Source organism: Hemicordylus capensis, chromosome 4 (genome assembly GCF_027244095.1).
Source record: "Hemicordylus capensis ecotype Gifberg chromosome 4, rHemCap1.1.pri, whole genome shotgun sequence".
NCBI classification, from domain to species: Eukaryota; Metazoa; Chordata; class Lepidosauria; order Squamata; family Cordylidae; genus Hemicordylus; species Hemicordylus capensis.
The window spans coordinates 127,553,656-127,572,343 of NC_069660.1; the positions used below are offsets into that span (position 1 = coordinate 127,553,656).

Here is an 18,688-nt window from a genome sequence, read left to right on the forward strand (position 1 = left end):
CAATAGTCGCTATGGATAATTTAATTAAATGGTGCATTCAGTGCACACAGACCTAAAAATGCAGAGCTCTTGTGTGGACTGGGATATTTTTATCTACCATTATGTATGAGTTGCACATACATCAATACCTGTTATCCATGTTATGCAGCGTAGCCGGCATGAAGAGCTTTCATCTCATCCCACCATTCCCAGAATTGCCTGCAAAACAACATCCCATGGAAACATGCTGTCAAGGGCTCTGCTTTGCCCATAAAACAACCTTGGGTATCTCCATAGTGTTCCAATAATGCTTTTCCTCCTCTCTCCTTACCCCTCCTCCTAGGATGTAATTGGAAAAGCACTGCGGTATATTGGAACATATGGAGAGCTCAGTAATGCCGAGCAAGTTGTGGCTCTGATTGATGAGGAAATGTGTATCAACTGTGGCAAATGCTACATGACCTGTAATGATTCTGGATACCAGGTAAGAGCACAGATGTAATTAGCAAGAAGGCACTGTGAGTTATCTTTCTGCTGCTGAGGCAGAAGGAATCCACTGTCTGTTGATGGGCATGTGGGAAAAGGAGATTTACAAGATACTGGAAATTAACACTGGCACGCTCCCAGGTATAGACTGCATGAACCGTGTCTGATCCATTTGCAGGGGTTGTCAATAAAGCAGGTTTCTTAGAGACTTTGGATGCACAGAGCACTCCCTCCCCCCTCCCCACAAACAAGAACTGTACCTTACTGCATCTACTGCAGAGCTGCCATGTTTCTCTCAACATTGCATGTTGCCAAAAATTGTTGGACCAGATAGGTCCAGCTCACATTAATGTTAAAAGAGTTGCATTTCAATGAAATGAGGGTTCCTTTTGGTGATGCACACTACAGAATCTACTTGCATTGCATAAAACTCCAGTTGATTGCACTGATGCAACGACTGCACAGCTTTTATTATCTGACAATATAGAATTTCCAGGTTGGTACATGACATTACCAAGCTTCTTTCACGTTACAAGTGTCCACAAATATCCTAAAGGAGGAAGAGAATGCTGGGAAGACAAGACTGTGAGAAAAATGTACAAATGGGATCTCGTAATACACCAGAATCCTGATTCAGGAGATTTATGTGGACAGCTGGTGCAATTGGGCAGCCACATTGTAGTGTTTATCCTGGTCCTATCCAACTTCATTGATGCATCTTGTGGTGGAGATGCACTTCTCTCTCTCTCTCTCTCTGGGACCACTAGTTGTGAGCAACATGCATGACTAAAGCAGGATTGGGGCCCAGATACCTAATACCTAATAAAATACCTAATTCAGTGTTCTTTATTGCAAGGCCTAGGAGCCAGTGGCAGCTCCTATTGACCCTAAGTGTGGTTCCCTGACTAATTGTTTATTAGACCATCTCAAAGCTTCAGAAAAAGCCAAATATTTAGCACAGCTTCCCTGCAGAGGATACCCAATACCAAGCATGCAGTGCTGCACTTTCCCCACCATTGGTGGGGCTCCTTTAAGGGAAACCGAGCCCTCTTGAGCCCTGGCACCATCTTGGAAGCCACTTATGGATCCCTGGGAAGTGTAGTCCTTCCTAGCACTTCCCCCAAAGAGCTCTGTGGGGAAAACTCTGAGAAGGACTACACTTGCCAGCAGTCTGTGTGCTCCTCCTAAGATGGCACTGGGGCTTCACAGGGCTGTTTTTCTCAAAGCCTCCCCGATCCCCTTCCTCCCTGGCACTGGGGAAAGTGCTGCACTTGCAGAGGTCAGAACAGTGGGAAATGGTTGTCACGCTGAAATTTTTTTTTTGCCAAAGTGGACCCCGCTTTAAAAATAGTGAAGATCTCTGATCTGGTTGAAAAACAGATTGATGGCCCACAAAACAGGTCTTGCCTTCCTCGGTCCACCCTATTCCTCGGTCCACCCTATTCCTTCGTCTCTGTCCTCTTGGTGTTGGGGAAAATATGAGTTGAGTAGAGACATTCCAGTTACAAATGCCTGTGCTCCATCAACCTCATCACCTCCCTCTTTCAAGGAAGCAAAACAAACTCTGGCAGAGTAAGAAACTCAGGAATAGAAAACCACACTGTCAACAGTGAATAGATATTAATTATTTCCATTCTAGCTAATCTGTAGGTGGAGTTAAGCCAAAATAAAGACCTTAGCCTACAATCCTCCAGGAAGCAGGTTTGTCTATAATTTTCTTGGTGCATATTTTCCAATGTTTTCCTCTCCCAGTCAGTTTATACATCAACTGGCAAGCCTGCATTCTTGCTGGTATGTTACTTTTCCCTTAGTTCCCCTGGTCAGATCTGATTTGTATGTCTGCTGAAGGTTAGCTGGCAAAGCTCATGGTATCCACAGTGCCTGCAAGCAGCAAACAAACCGTTTGTAAAGTTCATTTTTAGATATCAGAGGTTACTGCAAAATCAAGGCCTGGAGCAGAACAGCCTGTCTGAGTCCACAGAGATATTTCCCAAGAAAAGGAGTAATGCAAGTAAATACTAAGTTAAAAAGCAAGCCTCACATAGATAAGAGAGCCACCAACACTAAGTTTGTCGTACAGAGCATTCTTATCAAGGACCATCATAGCCTAATAAAAATGTACTATAATATGTTTCAGTGACAGTGCAAAATAATTTAGTTTGCTTGCAACAGCAATAATGTTTTGGTGGTGTTTTGTTTTAGTGTGAACTATGGAATTCATGGCCTATGCATTCTAAAGGCATTTACTTTGAAATGAAACAAAAAACTAATTGCAGTTATCCAGCATGCATGACAATAATACAGGATTATTATTTTTTAAGTTTGTGCACACCAGGAAGCATATAGTGGGGGTTAGTCAGTGGTCAGTTTCTAAGCAGAGTTGGTTAAGTGGTCTCAGCCTACCTAGAAGCCACATATTGCACTCTTACAGCTGATAGGTTAGCAGATTGGAAGTAAAGTGTGCTGTCAAGTTGGTTTCGACTCCTGGCTAGCACAGAGCCTTGTGGTTGCCTTTGGTAGAATACAGGAGGGGTTTGCCATTGCCTCCTCCTATGCAGTATGAGATGATGCCTTTCAGCATTTTCCTATAACGCTGCTGCCCAATATAGGTGTTTCCCATCATCTGTGAAACATACCAGCAGGGAATTGAACTGGCAACCTTCTGCTTGTTAGTCAAGCATTTCCCTGCTGCGCCACGTAAGGTGGCACGGGAAACATACTAGCGGGGATTTCAGACCAGCAACCTCTGGCTTGATAATCAAGTCATTTCCCTGCTGCGCCATTAGGAAGACTTGGAGATCATTATTGGATGTATAGTGTGGTACTCAGTTTGCTGGGTGCAGCCTGAATCTTGTCCTTTTTACCTTTTCCTTCATGGTTGCTGCTACCTCCTTAGTTGCTCTCCACCGATCTGTGTCTGTCCATGTGGGTCAGCTTCTTGATGTGTTGCTTGCTGTTTGTAGTGTCTAGTAACTCATAAGAGGATGATTATGTGTGCAGTTTGTAAATAGGTCAGGAGGCTGAACCACATAGCCTGTACAAAAGAGGTAGCAGCAACAATTTGGAAAAGGTAAAGGGGCCCACTCCAGTGTGACCCCACAGAAAAGAGCACCTTAATAAATGCTTTTGGAGGATAGTTCTATGCTGGATTAACCTATTAGCAAAGGTAGCATTTGCTACGGGCCCCGTACTTTCAAGGGCCCCACTAAATGTTTGCATTGCAAGCTTTTCTCCTATTCCTATAATCTCTTCTTGTGTCTGGAGATCTCTCCTCCTCTCTGCTTCAGCAATCCACCCTAGGTGGGAAAAGAGTCGTTGCAGTCTTAGTGCTCACTGTTCACCCAGCCCTCGCAGCTTCATTCATTCTGTCCTGCCCTCTCCCAACCTTATTGGTTCTGCTGGAGTCTTGTGCTCCTCCCCCGCTTGGAATTGGTATGTAACTGCCGAGCCAAGGACAAAGCTGGTCTCCCTCCAAGAAGGAAAGTAGAACATTATGTATAAACCAACCCTTTGCTGTTTGTTCTGTTTGTGTGTGATTTGTTCCCCTTGGTCAAGTGTTTCTCTCTCTCCCCCCACACCCCCATGAACCGTGTATGCACATGTGAGAGAAGTCCCACCCTGTGAATGTGTGTGTGTGTGTGTGTGTGAAAGTGAGTTTTAAGCTTCTTCTTTTCAATCATTTTCAAAGTATGCCAAAACTGTTCTAGTACAAATTTGTAAGAAAAACCCTCCCCATCCCAGCAGTGCTTCTTGTGAGGAAATTAGTCAGTACAAAAGTATTAGAAGCTTTTAAAATAATCAGGGGGGGGGGAGGAATGCTCTGACAAAATGGCTATTTATAGCTCGAATCTAGTCTCTGTGTGTTTCTTTCTCCCCCCTACCCCCCTTATTAAAAGTATTAAAAGTATTATGTTGCTAAAAAAGCAACATAATTCTCAAAATGGCTTAAATAGCAATATATGAGAAAATGGTTCTCCCTCAACATGTTTCCCCTTTGAATCATTGCTGTTTTGCTTTGCTTTGTGCTTGTAACATGCTCACCCACCAAAAGTCTATTTTTGTATACTTGCTTCAAAAAAAGACTTTGCAAATCAGATCACAAGAAACTCATTTTAAAAACTCCCTTCCACATGAAAATGATTGGTTGTCTTTAAAGTCTAAGAAATTCGGGTAACTCCATATATGACATTCTGCTGTCCTATTTGAAATCAAATTGGTGGCTTTTCTTTCTGTGCTGTATAGACACACAGTATACACCATATATATTCTGTAGTATATAGACATACACTATAGCTGCATATGACTTTTGCTTAAATGAAATGTAGTCAATAGAAGAGATAAAATTGGATTGCTTGCTGCTATGATAGGTGTAAAAAAGGCTATTTGAATTTGCTTCTACGTCACATGCTTAGGATTGGAGTGCATACGGCTAAAAATCTATCTATCTATCGACACACATCCTGTTCTTCCTCCAAAGAGGTAGTGTACATGACCTTCCTCCCCATTTTTATCCTCACAACAATCATGTGAGGCAGATTTGGCGGCAAGAGAGAGAGAGAGCTAAAGTCTCACAGTGAGTTTCATGACTGAATGGGGAGTCTTAACACTTGTAGTCTTAACACTCTAATCATTACACCACACTGGTTCTCAACTGTGTGCATATTGGTTACAGGAAAAATCTGATGGCAGGAGAAAAAGGAGATTAATTTTTAGGGTGAAGCAACCTAGTGGGGAGGAGAGTGTTGGATATCTTTAAGAAAGCATGGAAAGGTTTAATTATCAAAATGTGGGGAGGCTGTGGGCCTAAGCCTTGGATCTTTTAAGTACCTCGCAACACCTCTGTAAGGGAGAGAAGAGGGAAGGGTGGCACGATTGTCTATGCAAAATCAGGCATTGGCAGGTATGTTCAGAATTTCTTCTAGAAATACCCCCCCCCCATAAACCAATCTTTCCCTGAGTGTATTTTAGTGTAAAAAGTATTGAATTCCGCTAATTTAAGTGGCAGGGCAAGGGGTGTGTGTGTGTGGAAGAAAAGGAATGAAAGAAAGAGCAGAGAGGAGGAGGAAGACAGGTGGTGTGAGGTGGGCGCAAGGCTATGTGTGGCTCCCCAGAGGTGCATCAGAATCTAATCCAGCCCACCATGAGATTTAAGTTTGACACCCCCTGGCATAGTGCATTTGTAAGAGAAACATAAAATCCAAGCCTCAATATTTTTATATTGCGGGGGGGGATCTTTTATGGGGGGGAATTATTGTTGCACCCCCTGTAATTTCCTGCTGGATCTGCCCCTGGCTCTTGGAAACCACGCTTACTTTTTATGTGCATTTTGAAAATGTAGGGCCCCTTTATAACATATGCTACAGGCCCCGCACTAGCTTAATCCGGCCCTGGGATAGTTCACAGACTCACAGAGGCCATTTCATCCCCCCGCCAACTTGTGTAAGCTCCTTACGTCTTTCTGCACAGGTTACTAATTTAGCATGGCGAGACCTTGAATGTACATGTCTGTATGGAATTGGTTCATGGCTTAGTTCATTAATCCAGCTTCTGTTCATGAATGAATTGGGCAACCTGATCACTGCAAGCAGGAAGTTACCATTCAAAAATGGCTTTCACGAGCAGGCTGGTCATGCACACTATCCCCACCCCCGTTCTCTGAAGCAAAGAAAGCAAATAATGCTCAAGGAAAATCAAAACAGTCACACAAAACGTGTGATAAGTGCTTGAACAACACACAATAAGTGTGTTGTAGAAGGCATAGCCCCCCCCACTCCATTCACACACACAGAATATTTGAAGCAAATCAGTCTTCAGAGGAAGCAGTTTGAGGAGTGTGATCTCCCGTTTTGCAAAGACAGATTAACTGAACGTGACCCAACATGCTCTGAGCCACTTAACACATTATGTTTTCAGGAATACACTTGAGTTGTCAAATACATAGCTACAAATATAGTGTGTGAATGCATCAAACAGATGTTTTAAAAGATGTGTATCGTACAAATAAGCTCATCCAAGAGCCAGGATTAGCAGCAGCAAACTGTTGATCCTACACTCTGTGGCAAACCTGGCTTTGTTGCTGTGTGATCTGTGAAGCAGTGGGCATCTGTTTGATTAGTTTAGATGGCTTTGTGTACTATGCAAAACAATAAAGGGTGACATTTGTGGAGATATTTTAGTAGAATCCATACAAGATTGAGCTGTTTAGGTTTTTTTCAGTAAATCACGACGGTGCTAGGAAAGACTGACTTCACATAAAACAAGAAATGGCTTTCTGGGAGTTAAATATGGGCACAACTTGCCCTGGAGGTGACTCTGTTTTTAACCAGTGCAGGGGGACAAATTTCTACCAGGGCATGATTTAGTTCCACGTTCCTAATTTTTCAAAGTGCATTTTCTTAGCTGTTAAAACTGTTGCTATAGCTGCAGTGCGGTGCCAAACAAAAATGTCTCCAAGCACCTCGACTACAGGAAATGCAGATGATAAAAATGGGCTTGTTTTTAAACTATTCTGTGAGTGACATCAGTGCTGTTTATTTCTGCTTGCAGGCTATACAATTTGATCCAGAAATCCACCTGCCCACTGTTACCGACAGTTGTACAGGCTGCACTCTGTGTCTCAGTGTCTGCCCTATTATTGACTGCATCCGAATGGTTTCCAGGACAACACCTTATGAACCAAAGAGAGGCCTGCCCTTAGCTGTGAACCCAGTGTGCTGAGGTGATCAGACCAGCAGTTAAAGTGAACCTTACATTTGCTTGATTCTATTGATTTGTTTTCTAATTAGTGCCAGCAACTCCAACTACATTAAAGAAAGGGTGGGGCGGGGAGAGACCTAATGATGGCAGCTATTATAATACTGGCTGTATCTTCCAATCTATTTTTTAAAAAAACTTTCTGACAAACAGAAGTTAGTTTGTCAATTCTTTGCTGTCTGAGAAGCATAACTTTTTTTTCTTTTGCAAATCCTTGTATGCTCTGATTATTTTGGTAATCTCCCCACCCCACTGCAACAAACTGCAAAATTAGGGGAGCTTTTTCTAACCAACTAAACTCAACATGTAGACAAACTTTGTTACCAGGGAAACATTTAGTAATTACATATTCCATTTCATTTTAAAACTGGTTTTTAGAAGATGTAATTAACTGCATAACGCACAAACAAAGCAATGCGGCTGTGTGTGTTCTTTTTTAACAGAAAGATATAAAAAGGGGTTTAAAATAGTGTTTTTGAACTATTAATCAGTTTCAACTGCTGCAACATATGGCACTGTATTACCTTAATTCTCCCTAAATTCTACTTCTGACTAGGCACTAAAAACTAAATTTGCAAACACAGTTCATGTTTTGCCTTTTAATGCTTCTTAATAGGTAGCATGATTTCTTTGTTTCTGTTAATGAATCTTCAGAGCATGTGCATTAACTGCATTCTTTTGAATGGAAGCATTCACTCAAGAGTCTGATTTACAGTAGGCTGCTGTTGTACTGAACTACTGTCGGAAGATGAGATTATTGTTAAGATGTGTACCCTTTTCAACCATAGACCATACCAATGTTACCCATAACTCTTGTGCACAGTGCCAAACACAGTGTCGGAGCTAAGGAACTCATGGAGGTGATAGCAATAAGACAATATGTGGCACAGAGAAGCTCAGCTGATGTAGTGTCTCTCATCTCCACAGAACGATGGTGGGAGAAGCTATATAGCTTATGCCAGCCACAGAGTGTGCATGGAGGGGAGCTCTACTGAGCCATCTCCTCTATACCCCCAAACGTACCTGTCTCTGTGCGATACAAAAAGCTGCACAGATAACATAAGCCCATCTCACACCTCACTTACAATCATGTTGTAGCCCACTCCTCCTCAGGCCCCTGGCTCACAGAGTATCTCCACAAAGAGGGCGAATATGCTGTGTACTGGTGACCTTTGAGATGAGTGTAAGTGAGGTGTGAGATGTTTGCATTAGTGAGCAAAAAGCCCTCGCATTATTAGGGATGGCCAGCATGTTGCTGTGTAGCCAGCAATGTAGCAGCACACCCAGGTAGTGGGAGCACACCCAGTTGCAGAAGGTTAGACCCCATCAGAAGCCTGTGGAGAACCCTCCATCCACACAGGGCCTCGCAAATGGATGGGTCAATGCATAGTCAGCAAAACTACCCTGTTTCCCCGAAAGTAAGACCTACCCCAAAAGTAAGACCTAGCAGTAATTTCTGATGTACCGCTAATTGCCCTAGTGCATTTTTGGGGGCTAAAATTAATATAAGACACTGTCTTATTTTCGGGGAAACACGGTAGCAACATGGATCTATCTCACAGTACTGCTGTGGGAATAAATGCATCGGAGATGTGCAAACATTCTGAAACTATGTAGTGTGTAAGAGCTATACCGGTGTCTAGGGCAAACTAAATCACTTTTTGATTACATGAAGAAAGTGTATTAGAAAGTATTTTTTTTAATTCAAAAACAGAACATGTGGCTTTGCAACATATGGTGATAATAGGCTGACAACTCTGTACCTTAAATTTTTTATCCAGATTGGCTGTGTGTGTTTACAGTAAAAGTACAATAAAAAAGAGAGATGGATTTCCCAGCATCCTAAAACAGCATGTTAACATCCACTGATTTTTTTATTCTCGGTTGGGAGTTTTTATATATTAATACTTTGCTAGCTGTTTTCTTTCAAAGAAACTACAAGAAAGCCATAAGTTGTTCAGTGTTTAAAACAGGAAATAATGTATCTGTTCACTTCTTTATATTCTGTGTCCTCAATTGAAAATGTAAAATATGGATTATCCATATTAAATAATGCTTCTATTCAAATGTATGTACATTTACAGAGTTATTAATGAATCAGAATTAAGCAACATTATGCAGTTTGGTTTTATGTGTGTTTTTCTAAATTGCTTTCTTTAGTGGGGCAATTTCCTTTTGTTGTATAATAGCCATCCTTAATCTCCAAAACAAAGCTACTGTCTTGAGATCACATGCCCTTAAATAGTCCCATTCAGTCCAATTATTTATGTATTGGTGAGTCAATGGCAATGATTTTTAAAGAGATTTGAAGGGGCACACACACGTTTCTTTGGCCCAGCTTCATGGCTGGTCAAAAAGGCGTCTGAAGCCTACCAAAACTTACAAAACCAGTTTAATTTCTCACAATAGGAAAGGCCTTCTCTGTGGCTACCTCAGGCCTTTGGAATATGTTCCCTGTCAGAATAAGAGCATTGTTTTAATTGTTTTAACTCTTTTATATTTGTTAAGGTTGTGCCCACAACCAACATACTTAGTGGTGAGGAGGGCTGGTGGGGAGGCAGGCTCCTACCTGCCTCCCCACACACAAGCAGAGCAATCAGCCGCTTGCGTTTCACATGAGCCATGCTGCAGAAAGTGGCAGAGCAGGGAGCCGGAGGAGGAAATCCTCTGGCATCCCACAATGCACCACACCAGGAGCACCATGCCTTGAGGGATTTCCCCAGAGCCAGGCACTTTAGCTACCCAGCTTTGTGTGCACTTGGTGTGTCCGGGGTAAAAAGGCGGGTTAGGAGGTGAGGGCAGCGCCAGGGTCTACCTCGATCTCAGCACTCCACACGAGCAGCCCAACCCAGGCTGGGCTGTCCTAGCCTGGGATAGGCTGCTCGTGAGAATAGCCTCATTGTGTTTTAGATTGTGTGCACTGCCTAGAGATACACATATCAGGCGGTATATAAATATGATAAATAAGTAAGATATGAGTGTATACCACTCATGCGATGGCATACCTTCAACACTCTGAGGAAACTATCATGTGCTTACAGCCATACTCAAGGTTTGTTTACATAAGCAGGGATAATCAGCCTGGTTTCCTGAAGCAGCTCTTGTGGATCCAGGCAGATGGCATACACATTCTTACTACTTTAGTCACAGTGTGTACACGTTCCACTCCCCTCTCCATACCAGAAAAAAATGGACATGCTTTTGTTTGCATGATCACTAATCCTAAAATAGAACTAAGGTTGTCATCCATTCATAAAATGAGTTCTAGCAAAAATCTGCACCAGACTGTCGGGCTCCCACCACTTGGACAAGCTCAGCCATGGCTATGGGGAGCAGAGACATACCAGGAGGCTCACAAGGGGCTGTAGAGAAAGGCGAGTCAGTGCTGAGCCGAATGGCTGCTTGGCAGGTCAGGGACAGGCCTGGAAGAGCAAGTGTTGGGCCGAAGTCTTGGGCAGAATCTCATGAGATGGGATCCTGTACTCTCACGAGAGCTGAGGGACTGTAGGGAAGTATTTAAAAGATGAAGAGATGAAATAACGCTGGTGTCCTGTAAGGCTCCCAGGAAGGCGATGAGGGAGGGACAGGAGCAAAGCAAACTTCAGGTTGGGGGACATGGGGATCCAGGCAATGAAACTTCCCAAGCGACCCTGGAGTGAGAATGGGCATGATTTCCTCCAGTCTAGTTGCTCACAACTAGAGTTGTTCTTCCCTCTCTATGGCTCAATGAGACCTCAGCAGGCAACAGAGGATGCAGGACAGTGGGGAGGTTTTGCCACTGAAATCCTCGTCTCCACAACCTGCGGTTTGCTTTGCTCCTGTCGCTCCCTCAACACCTTCCTGGGAGCCTTATAGGACACAGGCATCCTCCACAGCCTCCATGGCCATTTCATCACTGGTGGGTGTGCATGCACCATTTCCCAGCTGGCTTTTTGCACACCAGGTTTAGTGCCTTTGCCACTAGTGCCACAAAAGCCAGGGGAGGCGGAAGAAGTAGTACAGGCAGTGGGGGGGGGCGGCGGAGGAGGAGGAAATGGTGGTGGTGCTGGTTAGTGGGTGCTACTGGGTACCACTGAGGCGGCAGTGGCAGCAGCAGCAGCTCTGTGCTTGCAATGGTGGCTGCTGCGGCCACCATCCAAAAATAAAATGTCTGTGGGTTTTTTTTTGCAGTGAAACCAATTGATGGAGGGGTCCATGAATACTATTTGAACGCAGCCCCCTGCTGACCTCATTACATGGGAGGAGGGTAGAGGATCCTGGCTTTGCCACCCTGCCCCCAGCCAAAGAAAGGTCCAGTAGATGCCCATGCAACCACATCTGGGTGCTTTCCAGATTAGCCACTCAACGGTGGCAAAATGCTTCTGTTCAGGCAAATCACATTCATAACATAAATAGCAAGGCGCCCAGTAGGGGAGCAGTCTCGCGAAAACAAACAACCCGAAAAACTGCAACTTTTAATGCCTGATATACGACGTTATAGCACTATGTCGCAGTGATTAAATTTGAGACAAGGCACTGGAAATATGAACAGCACCCTGCTGTCAGCATAGGGACTGCGGTGTCACAACACAGGAAGTGTGGAAGCACACTTCAGAGATACGCCATGACCCCGTTGCAGGGTCTAATCTGGAAAGTGCCCTGCTAGTCTAGCACTAGAACCTGACACCTTTTGTACTTCATATCTCAGCATGAATGTAGAAGGAAAAAGCCAGCCTTCCTTCCTGTGTGACAGAAGATAAATATATCAAGTCCAAGTGTGGTGTCCCCTTCAAACTTTTGAAAAGAATCACTAGTTCCTGTGATTCAGCTGTCCTTGAACTATGAAGTCTGAACCATGTGGATTCTGGAGAGTAAAGTCCCTCAGTATTTCTGGCAAAGTTACATTATCTGTATTCAGTGTGGCCCCTAGACACATTTTAACTTCTCAGTTGGTAACCACTTCTCCTGGTTCTAAAGTCCTAGTTCTCATGGTTCTAAATTTCTTTTAGTCCAATTCTCCTAAAGTCTCTCAGTATTTCTGATAAAGGTACACTGTTTCATTTCAGTGTAGCCCCTTGCCAGACACATTTTAATTTCTCTGCTGTTAAACCAATTATCCTGGTTCTTCTGTAAACATTTTGAGTATTTTTAACATGGAAAAAAAATATGGGCCAATGCCAAAGTGGTGAGGAACATCTGCCATGGTCTCCATGTCCCACAGTTACATCTTAAACTTAATTCTAATGAAAGATATTCAGCTTGAGAGCCCACAGTGATTTTTGGGGACTTAGAAGAAGGTATGCCTTGAGAGTCTATGTACAGTCTCTTGATCTCCTTTAGGAAACTTCATGATGAACAATATGCCCTCAGCTACAGGATCTATTTTTATAACAAGCTGCATCTCTTCTCTTATGTCAACAATAAATAGAGGCCAAAAAATGGTGGGCATATTTCCAGGCCATCTCAAAAGGCACGCTTTATCCTGAAACTTCCCTTGAGGACCTCAAGAGGTACCATTAAACAGACCACCTGCTGTGTAGTGTTATCTTGTTCTGAGGTGCTATAATTGTTCACTGGATTACATGGAGATCTTTGCCACAATATCGAGAGTTCTTAATTCACAACTGATGTTAATGTAAAAAAAAAAAGGCTACACTTGGTCACTGTGGCTTTTCTGAAATACAGAGACATGTAATGCAACAACTGCTAGTTTTGCCACGTGGTGTGAATGATGTGACACTAAATATGTCATCATATGTTTTGAATCCAGCATTAATCTGCTTAACTACACAATACTGTTTTAGCTGTGCTGGGATTGCCTAAGTGACTGGTGGATTGTTTCGTATTCTTTGAAGAAATTAAAAACCATAAATCCTCAAGAAGAATACATTTGCGATTTGCCATAAGCAAAACAGTTATTCACGTTCTGGTGACAACGAGAGAGATCATGGCAGCCTGCTTTTTCATTTCAATTATATCAGATGTCTAAACAAGCAGAATATGTATTTTTACAGATGACTTCAACAATGAATGCTTCCTAAGGGCACATCTGCACAGTAGGACTTTTCTTTCAGGAATGAAATGTTTTGGCATTTACAGGCTCTACAAGTCATATGATATTGGTGTCTCAGCCCATTCTGGCCCACGCTCACCTACACAAATGTAAGGATTGATTGTGTGTTCTGTACAACCTCATAAGCAACTCTTGCATAGTGTTCTCCTGCGTGTTTTGAAGCAGGGGGGAAGAAGTCTTCTGTGCTTCCGGTTTAGCTTTTCAAAACACCAAACAGGGAGTTTTGAAAAGCTCCCATGCAGACCTTTTGCTTTAATTGGGCAAAGCAATGCTACATAATATTGATCCTGCAAAGGAAAATAGGAGAACAGAGCTCGGGTGTTTTTCTTCATGCAGTATGAAAACCATGACCTTCTGGGTTACACTGATTCAGGCTCTAATGCTTCACTGTAAATGAGCTCTGTGGGTGGAAATTATCCAAGTTGCATCATTTGATTAGTTCCTAGGGGCCAATGGGATTGCTGAAGTCCTTATAGGTCACCTTGAAGGCAAAATGGCTGACTTGTCATATAATTAGGAAGAAAAGCAGTCCGTTTATCTTTTTTTTTTTTTTTTTTAATCCTATTTCCCATATCACAGCCGGAGCTGCCATATACTGAGTCAGACCATTGGTCCATCTCATCCAAAAAAGTCTACTTTGACTAGCAGCAGTTCTCCAAGATCTCAGCTAGAGGTCTTTCCCAACTCTGCTGCCTGAGATTGTTTAACTGGAGATGTCAGGGATTGAATCTGGGAAGGACCTTTGACATACATCACATGTGCTCCACTACTGTTATATGGTCCTCTTCAAATCTGCAATGGCACCAAAAGTGCATTTGATGCTTGTTAACTAACATTTTCTATGCCATGAACTATCAGGGTGGAAACTTTCCAAAACATATTCAGCTGCCACCCCAAATGTCAACTATGTTTAGAGTCCTCTCTTTCCGCTCTGTAACATTTAGAAATACTTGCCTCATGTCCTGGGGTCATTACATCTAGTGCCTCCCTGCCTCTGGCCTGCTAGTGCTGTAGGGTGGGGGAGTGCTATGCATAATGATAGCAAGGGCCAGAAGGGCCCGAAATTGGGCCGAACCAGCCCTTTTTAGAAAGAGAGGAGGCCAGCGGGGAGAGGGGAAAATGGCAGAAGCCACCCGCAGCCCCTGACCCAGACCCCAGCAGTGAATCTGGTTTTTAAAAAAATAAAATATAATAAAATATATATTTTTAAACTTAAGCACCTGAACTGGCTCGAATTTGAGACTAGCTGGGGATATATTCGGCGCGGGGTGAACTGGACAAAACTGAACATGCCTGGTTTAGTTCAAGTCTGGTCTGGACTCAAACCGAACCAGGCAAACCGGGTTTTGTGCATACCCTTACCCAAGATCAGTTTCAGTCCAGACTACAATGTCAAAAGGAGGTGAGTTACAATGATGCAAGTCTTCCATGGTGAAGCAGTCCAGGGGAGAAATGACAGAAATTTCAATGTCTAGCAAGCAGCCTCATGAGTGTAATTTGACTCACAACAAATTGAAAAAGATACTGACACTATTTACATGATCATGCAGGTGCCAGGTGGGGGAGAAGGCAGGGTCCAACTTAACTTTCCTCCAGACGAAGAACAAATGCGAACAACACATTTCTGCGTCCCAGCCTCCAGAAATCCCACAATGCATCACACAATGAGTGTGGTGCATTGGAGGATACCCACATGAGATTGGTGCTCTAGGCGCTGGTCTCTGTGTGCACTTGGGCTGCAAGCACACATGATCCTGGTGTCAGGGTTAAGGGCGCACTCAACAACAACAACAAATATTTATATACCGCTTTCCACAAAAGGTTCCAAAGCAGTTTACATAGAGAAATGCATAAGATGAATCCCTGTCCCCAAATATCAGCGTGCTTCAGGTTCCAAAACACTGCATAATTTGGAGGATGGTTCCACATATACCAATAACCCATCAGAGCCCTCAGCAGATGATTCACTGTTGATCAGGAAATAATCATCCCCAGCAGAAGAGATAAGAAATTATAATCTGCATATGTTAGAAATGGCTAAGACATTGAGACTACCAACAAAGGAACCGATAGAGTGTTTAAATTTGTCTATACCTCTTCCTGTGCTCTGTCTGCAGCATTGCCCATGCTATTGATTTTGGCCCAGACTGCCCAACAGACTTGGACAAAGTCTTTGTCAGTACCACCAACTTCTAGAAGACTTAAATACAGAGTTCAGGAGGAGCAGTGTATGTTCTTATCTGAAAGAACAAATAAGGTTCAAAAGGTATAGAAATCAAATAAATAAATAAATATTTAAACATCCAGTGCCTAATTTTATGGTGGTGGAACATGTATCTTCACGCAAAGCTCATTGCAGACATTCTGCACCCAACTCTGCTGCCTGAAATTGGATAAAGAGTGATGACATGGGGATGATATGGGGAGAACATACTACTCCACTTCATTTTTGCCCATACATATAGTTATTTATATAGTGCCATCACTCCATCTGGGAGCAGATGTGAGAACACCTTCAGTCTTTCCTGGAGGAATTCAAGCAGGGGTGTATGGGATTATATGCTAAATGTGCATAACTAGGCAACAGATTGGGGCTATTAAGCATCTTGTGGAGTATAAAGCCAAAAATCTGGCAGATCCTGTAGCACTGAGTCATCACACTTGGCTAAAATCTCCCTCCCTTTTACAGGACACTAGGGAGGATTAAGGACCTTCCTTTTTTAAGGGAATAGTCTGTTTAGTTCATAAATGGATAATATTTTGGAGATTTTTTTAAAAAAATCCAAATCCAACAAAAACATTTGGATGACTTACCCAGCAACCCAGCAGAGTCAGTACAATCTGCTTCACTGTAATTCTTATCCATCCTTCAATTCAAACAATTTTATAAACAGCAACATGACAAGAAGGACATGAGAAAGGGTTTGAAAACATCAGCAGCAGAGGTGTTTTCCTCAAAGGCAAGTACAGTCAACAAATAGATCAAAGTCCATGGATGCAAGCAAACAGCACTTTTGACAACCCACCTCAATTACTTATAACTTCCTTTAGATCCTACAGCCACTGCATCTCTTCCCATCCAAAAACCTATTGCTCTTTTCCCAGAAAAACTAGCAAGGCGTAAAGGCAGACTCCTGGATCCTTAACATTGTACAGCACGGGTATGGATAGAGATGCAGTCATATCCACCTGTTACTGGCATAAAGCACACTCGTCTTACTCCTACTTTGCAGAAGAAGTCAAGATACTTTTGGAGAAAGATGCGATAGAACGTATTCCAGTAACCAAGCAACATAAGACTTCTATTCAGGATGCTTCCAGATACTGAAGATGGCTGGGGACTTCAGACCAATATTATATCTCAGGTTGCTAACTGCTTTTAACTTTTGGTGATATAATCACCAAAAGTTTTAGAATTATATCTATACAAGGTATCTTCTCTCTTTTGATAGGGGGAGAGTGTTTTGTGGCTATATATCTAAAGGATGCTTATTTCTATCAAGATAAGACCACAGCACAAGAGATGTCTTAATTTCACTGAGGGCGAGAACATATATCAATGCAAGGTATTGCTGTGTGGCCTTTCCATGGCCCCAAGGGTGTTCACCAAATGCATGGCCATGAATGATGAATTCTTAAGGTAAAAACATAACAATTTATCCTTTTCTTGACAATTGGTTGATAACTTCCAGGAGCAAGATACAGCTGTACCAGTATTTGACTACTGTCATAGATCTTCTTCAGCAACTCAATATCACTCTAGATGGAAAGAAATCCAAACTAATTCCAGCCAACAACATTCAGTTTATTGGAGTGAATTTGGATTCAGTCACAAGAAAGGCTTATGTGCCTCAGGAAAGGGGCATGCACATCCAAAAGGCAATCCACAACTGCATCAACCCAATGCAGTCAATAAGGAAGATCTAATATTTGCTGGGTCTCCTAACCATACTCCTGTAAGGCAGTAATATCACTGCCATGACTTTTATCATCAGAGGGATCATCAGTCCAAACCACTTCACATTCCACCAAATGTACTATTGTAATTATGGTGGTAACTCATACTACATCATCTATTTGTGGTATGAGGTGTGCCAGGTGTGCCATTTCAGCTGTCAAAGCCAACAGTTCAGATAACATCAAATGCCTTACTAAGGGGCTAGGGACTCCATTGTCAGAGATACTGTATGTTAGTGGAATGTGGTCAGAGAGAGAATGCCATCTCCACATAAATTACCTGAAGTTACTGGCAAGATTTCTTTTCTACCCTTGATAAGAGGCAAGATCATGCCAACTGCTATGGATAACATGCATTATAAATATATCATTATTATTTCTTGTTTACACAGTCAGACAGGTCTTATTGTCTGGTTTGTTTTATCCAGACATCGAGTCCTTCCCAAGGACCTGGGATGCCAGAATTTAATTGTCAATGGTTATAGATATCGTCACAGAATATAGGCTGTTCCCAGTAAAGCTGCTTTTTGTAATTGGCTGATGGTGATTTCTGTGGCCCCTATGGTGTTGAGGTGCTCTTCAAGGTCTTTTGGAACTGCACCCAGGGCGCCAATTACCACTGGGATTATTTTGGTCTTCTTCTGCCACAGCCTTTCAATTTCAATTTGTAGATCTTTGTATTTGGTGATTTTTTCTATTTCTTTTTCTTCTATTCTGCTATCCCCTGGTATTGCTATGTTGATTGTTTTGACTTGTTTTTCTTTCTTCTCGACTACAGTGATATCTGGTGTATTGTGTGGCAGATGTTTGTCTGTTTGTAGTCGAAGTCCCATAATATTTTTACATCTTCATTTTCTTCAACTTTTTCAATTTGATGGTCTCACCAATTCTTAGCTACAGGTAGCTTGTATTTTTTGCAGATGTTCCAGTGTATCATCCCTGCTACCTTGTCATGCCTTTGTTTGTAGTCAGTCTGTGCGATCTTCTTACAACAGCTGATCAGGTGGTCCACTGTTTCATCTGCTTCTTTACAAAGGCGGCACTTGCTGTTTGTGGTGGATTTTTCGACTTTAGCTCTTATTGCATTTGTTCTTAGTGCCTGTTCTTGTGCAGCCAGTATTAAACCCTCTTTTTCCTTCTTCAAGTTGCCATTCTTAAGCCATTGCCAGGTCTTGGTGATGTCTGATTTTCCACTTCTATTGTGTAAATATTGACCATGCAGGGGCTTATTTCTCCATTTTTCTGCTCGGTTCTTGACTTGTTCTTTCTTGTAGGCCTGATTTGTTTCATTGGTGTTGAATAGTTTCGCGTTCTTGACCATTTGAAGTGCATCTTCTTCACTGTCCCTTATATATTCTTCAAGGCCTCTTTATTATTATTATTATTATTATTATTATTAATGAGCCCCTGGTGGCGCAGTGGTAAAACTGCCGCCCTGTAACCAGAAGGTTGCAAGTTCGA

The 18,688-nt window shown here is 42.5% G+C and overlaps 1 protein-coding gene and 1 long non-coding RNA gene across 12 annotated transcripts in view; one reads left to right on the forward strand and one right to left on the reverse strand.

The window, feature by feature from the left end:
• The window catches only part of DPYD (dihydropyrimidine dehydrogenase), a 773,239-nt gene extending 763,908 nt beyond the window's left edge, over nucleotides 1-9,331 (forward strand). For 10 of the 11 annotated variants that reach the window (XM_053242814.1, XM_053242808.1, XM_053242809.1 and 7 more), the window contains 2 exons: nucleotides 323-463; nucleotides 7,012-9,331. In XM_053242814.1, coding sequence (XP_053098789.1) covers nucleotides 323-463; nucleotides 7,012-7,182 — 312 coding nt within the window. In that variant the 3' untranslated portion in view covers nucleotides 7,183-9,331. Of the gene's footprint in view, nucleotides 1-322; nucleotides 464-7,011 lie in introns of those variants that run through there. The other variant, XM_053242816.1, reaches the window with a different exon arrangement.
• Nucleotides 1-18,688, reverse strand: part of LOC128322092 (uncharacterized) — a 34,752-nt gene that overhangs the window by 1,364 nt on the left and 14,700 nt on the right. The window contains exons 3-4 of the long non-coding RNA XR_008305517.1: nucleotides 15,365-15,510; nucleotides 129-198 (exon numbers count right to left, since the gene is read on the reverse strand). This is a non-coding gene — a long non-coding RNA (uncharacterized LOC128322092). The remainder of the gene's footprint in view (nucleotides 1-128; nucleotides 199-15,364; nucleotides 15,511-18,688) is intronic.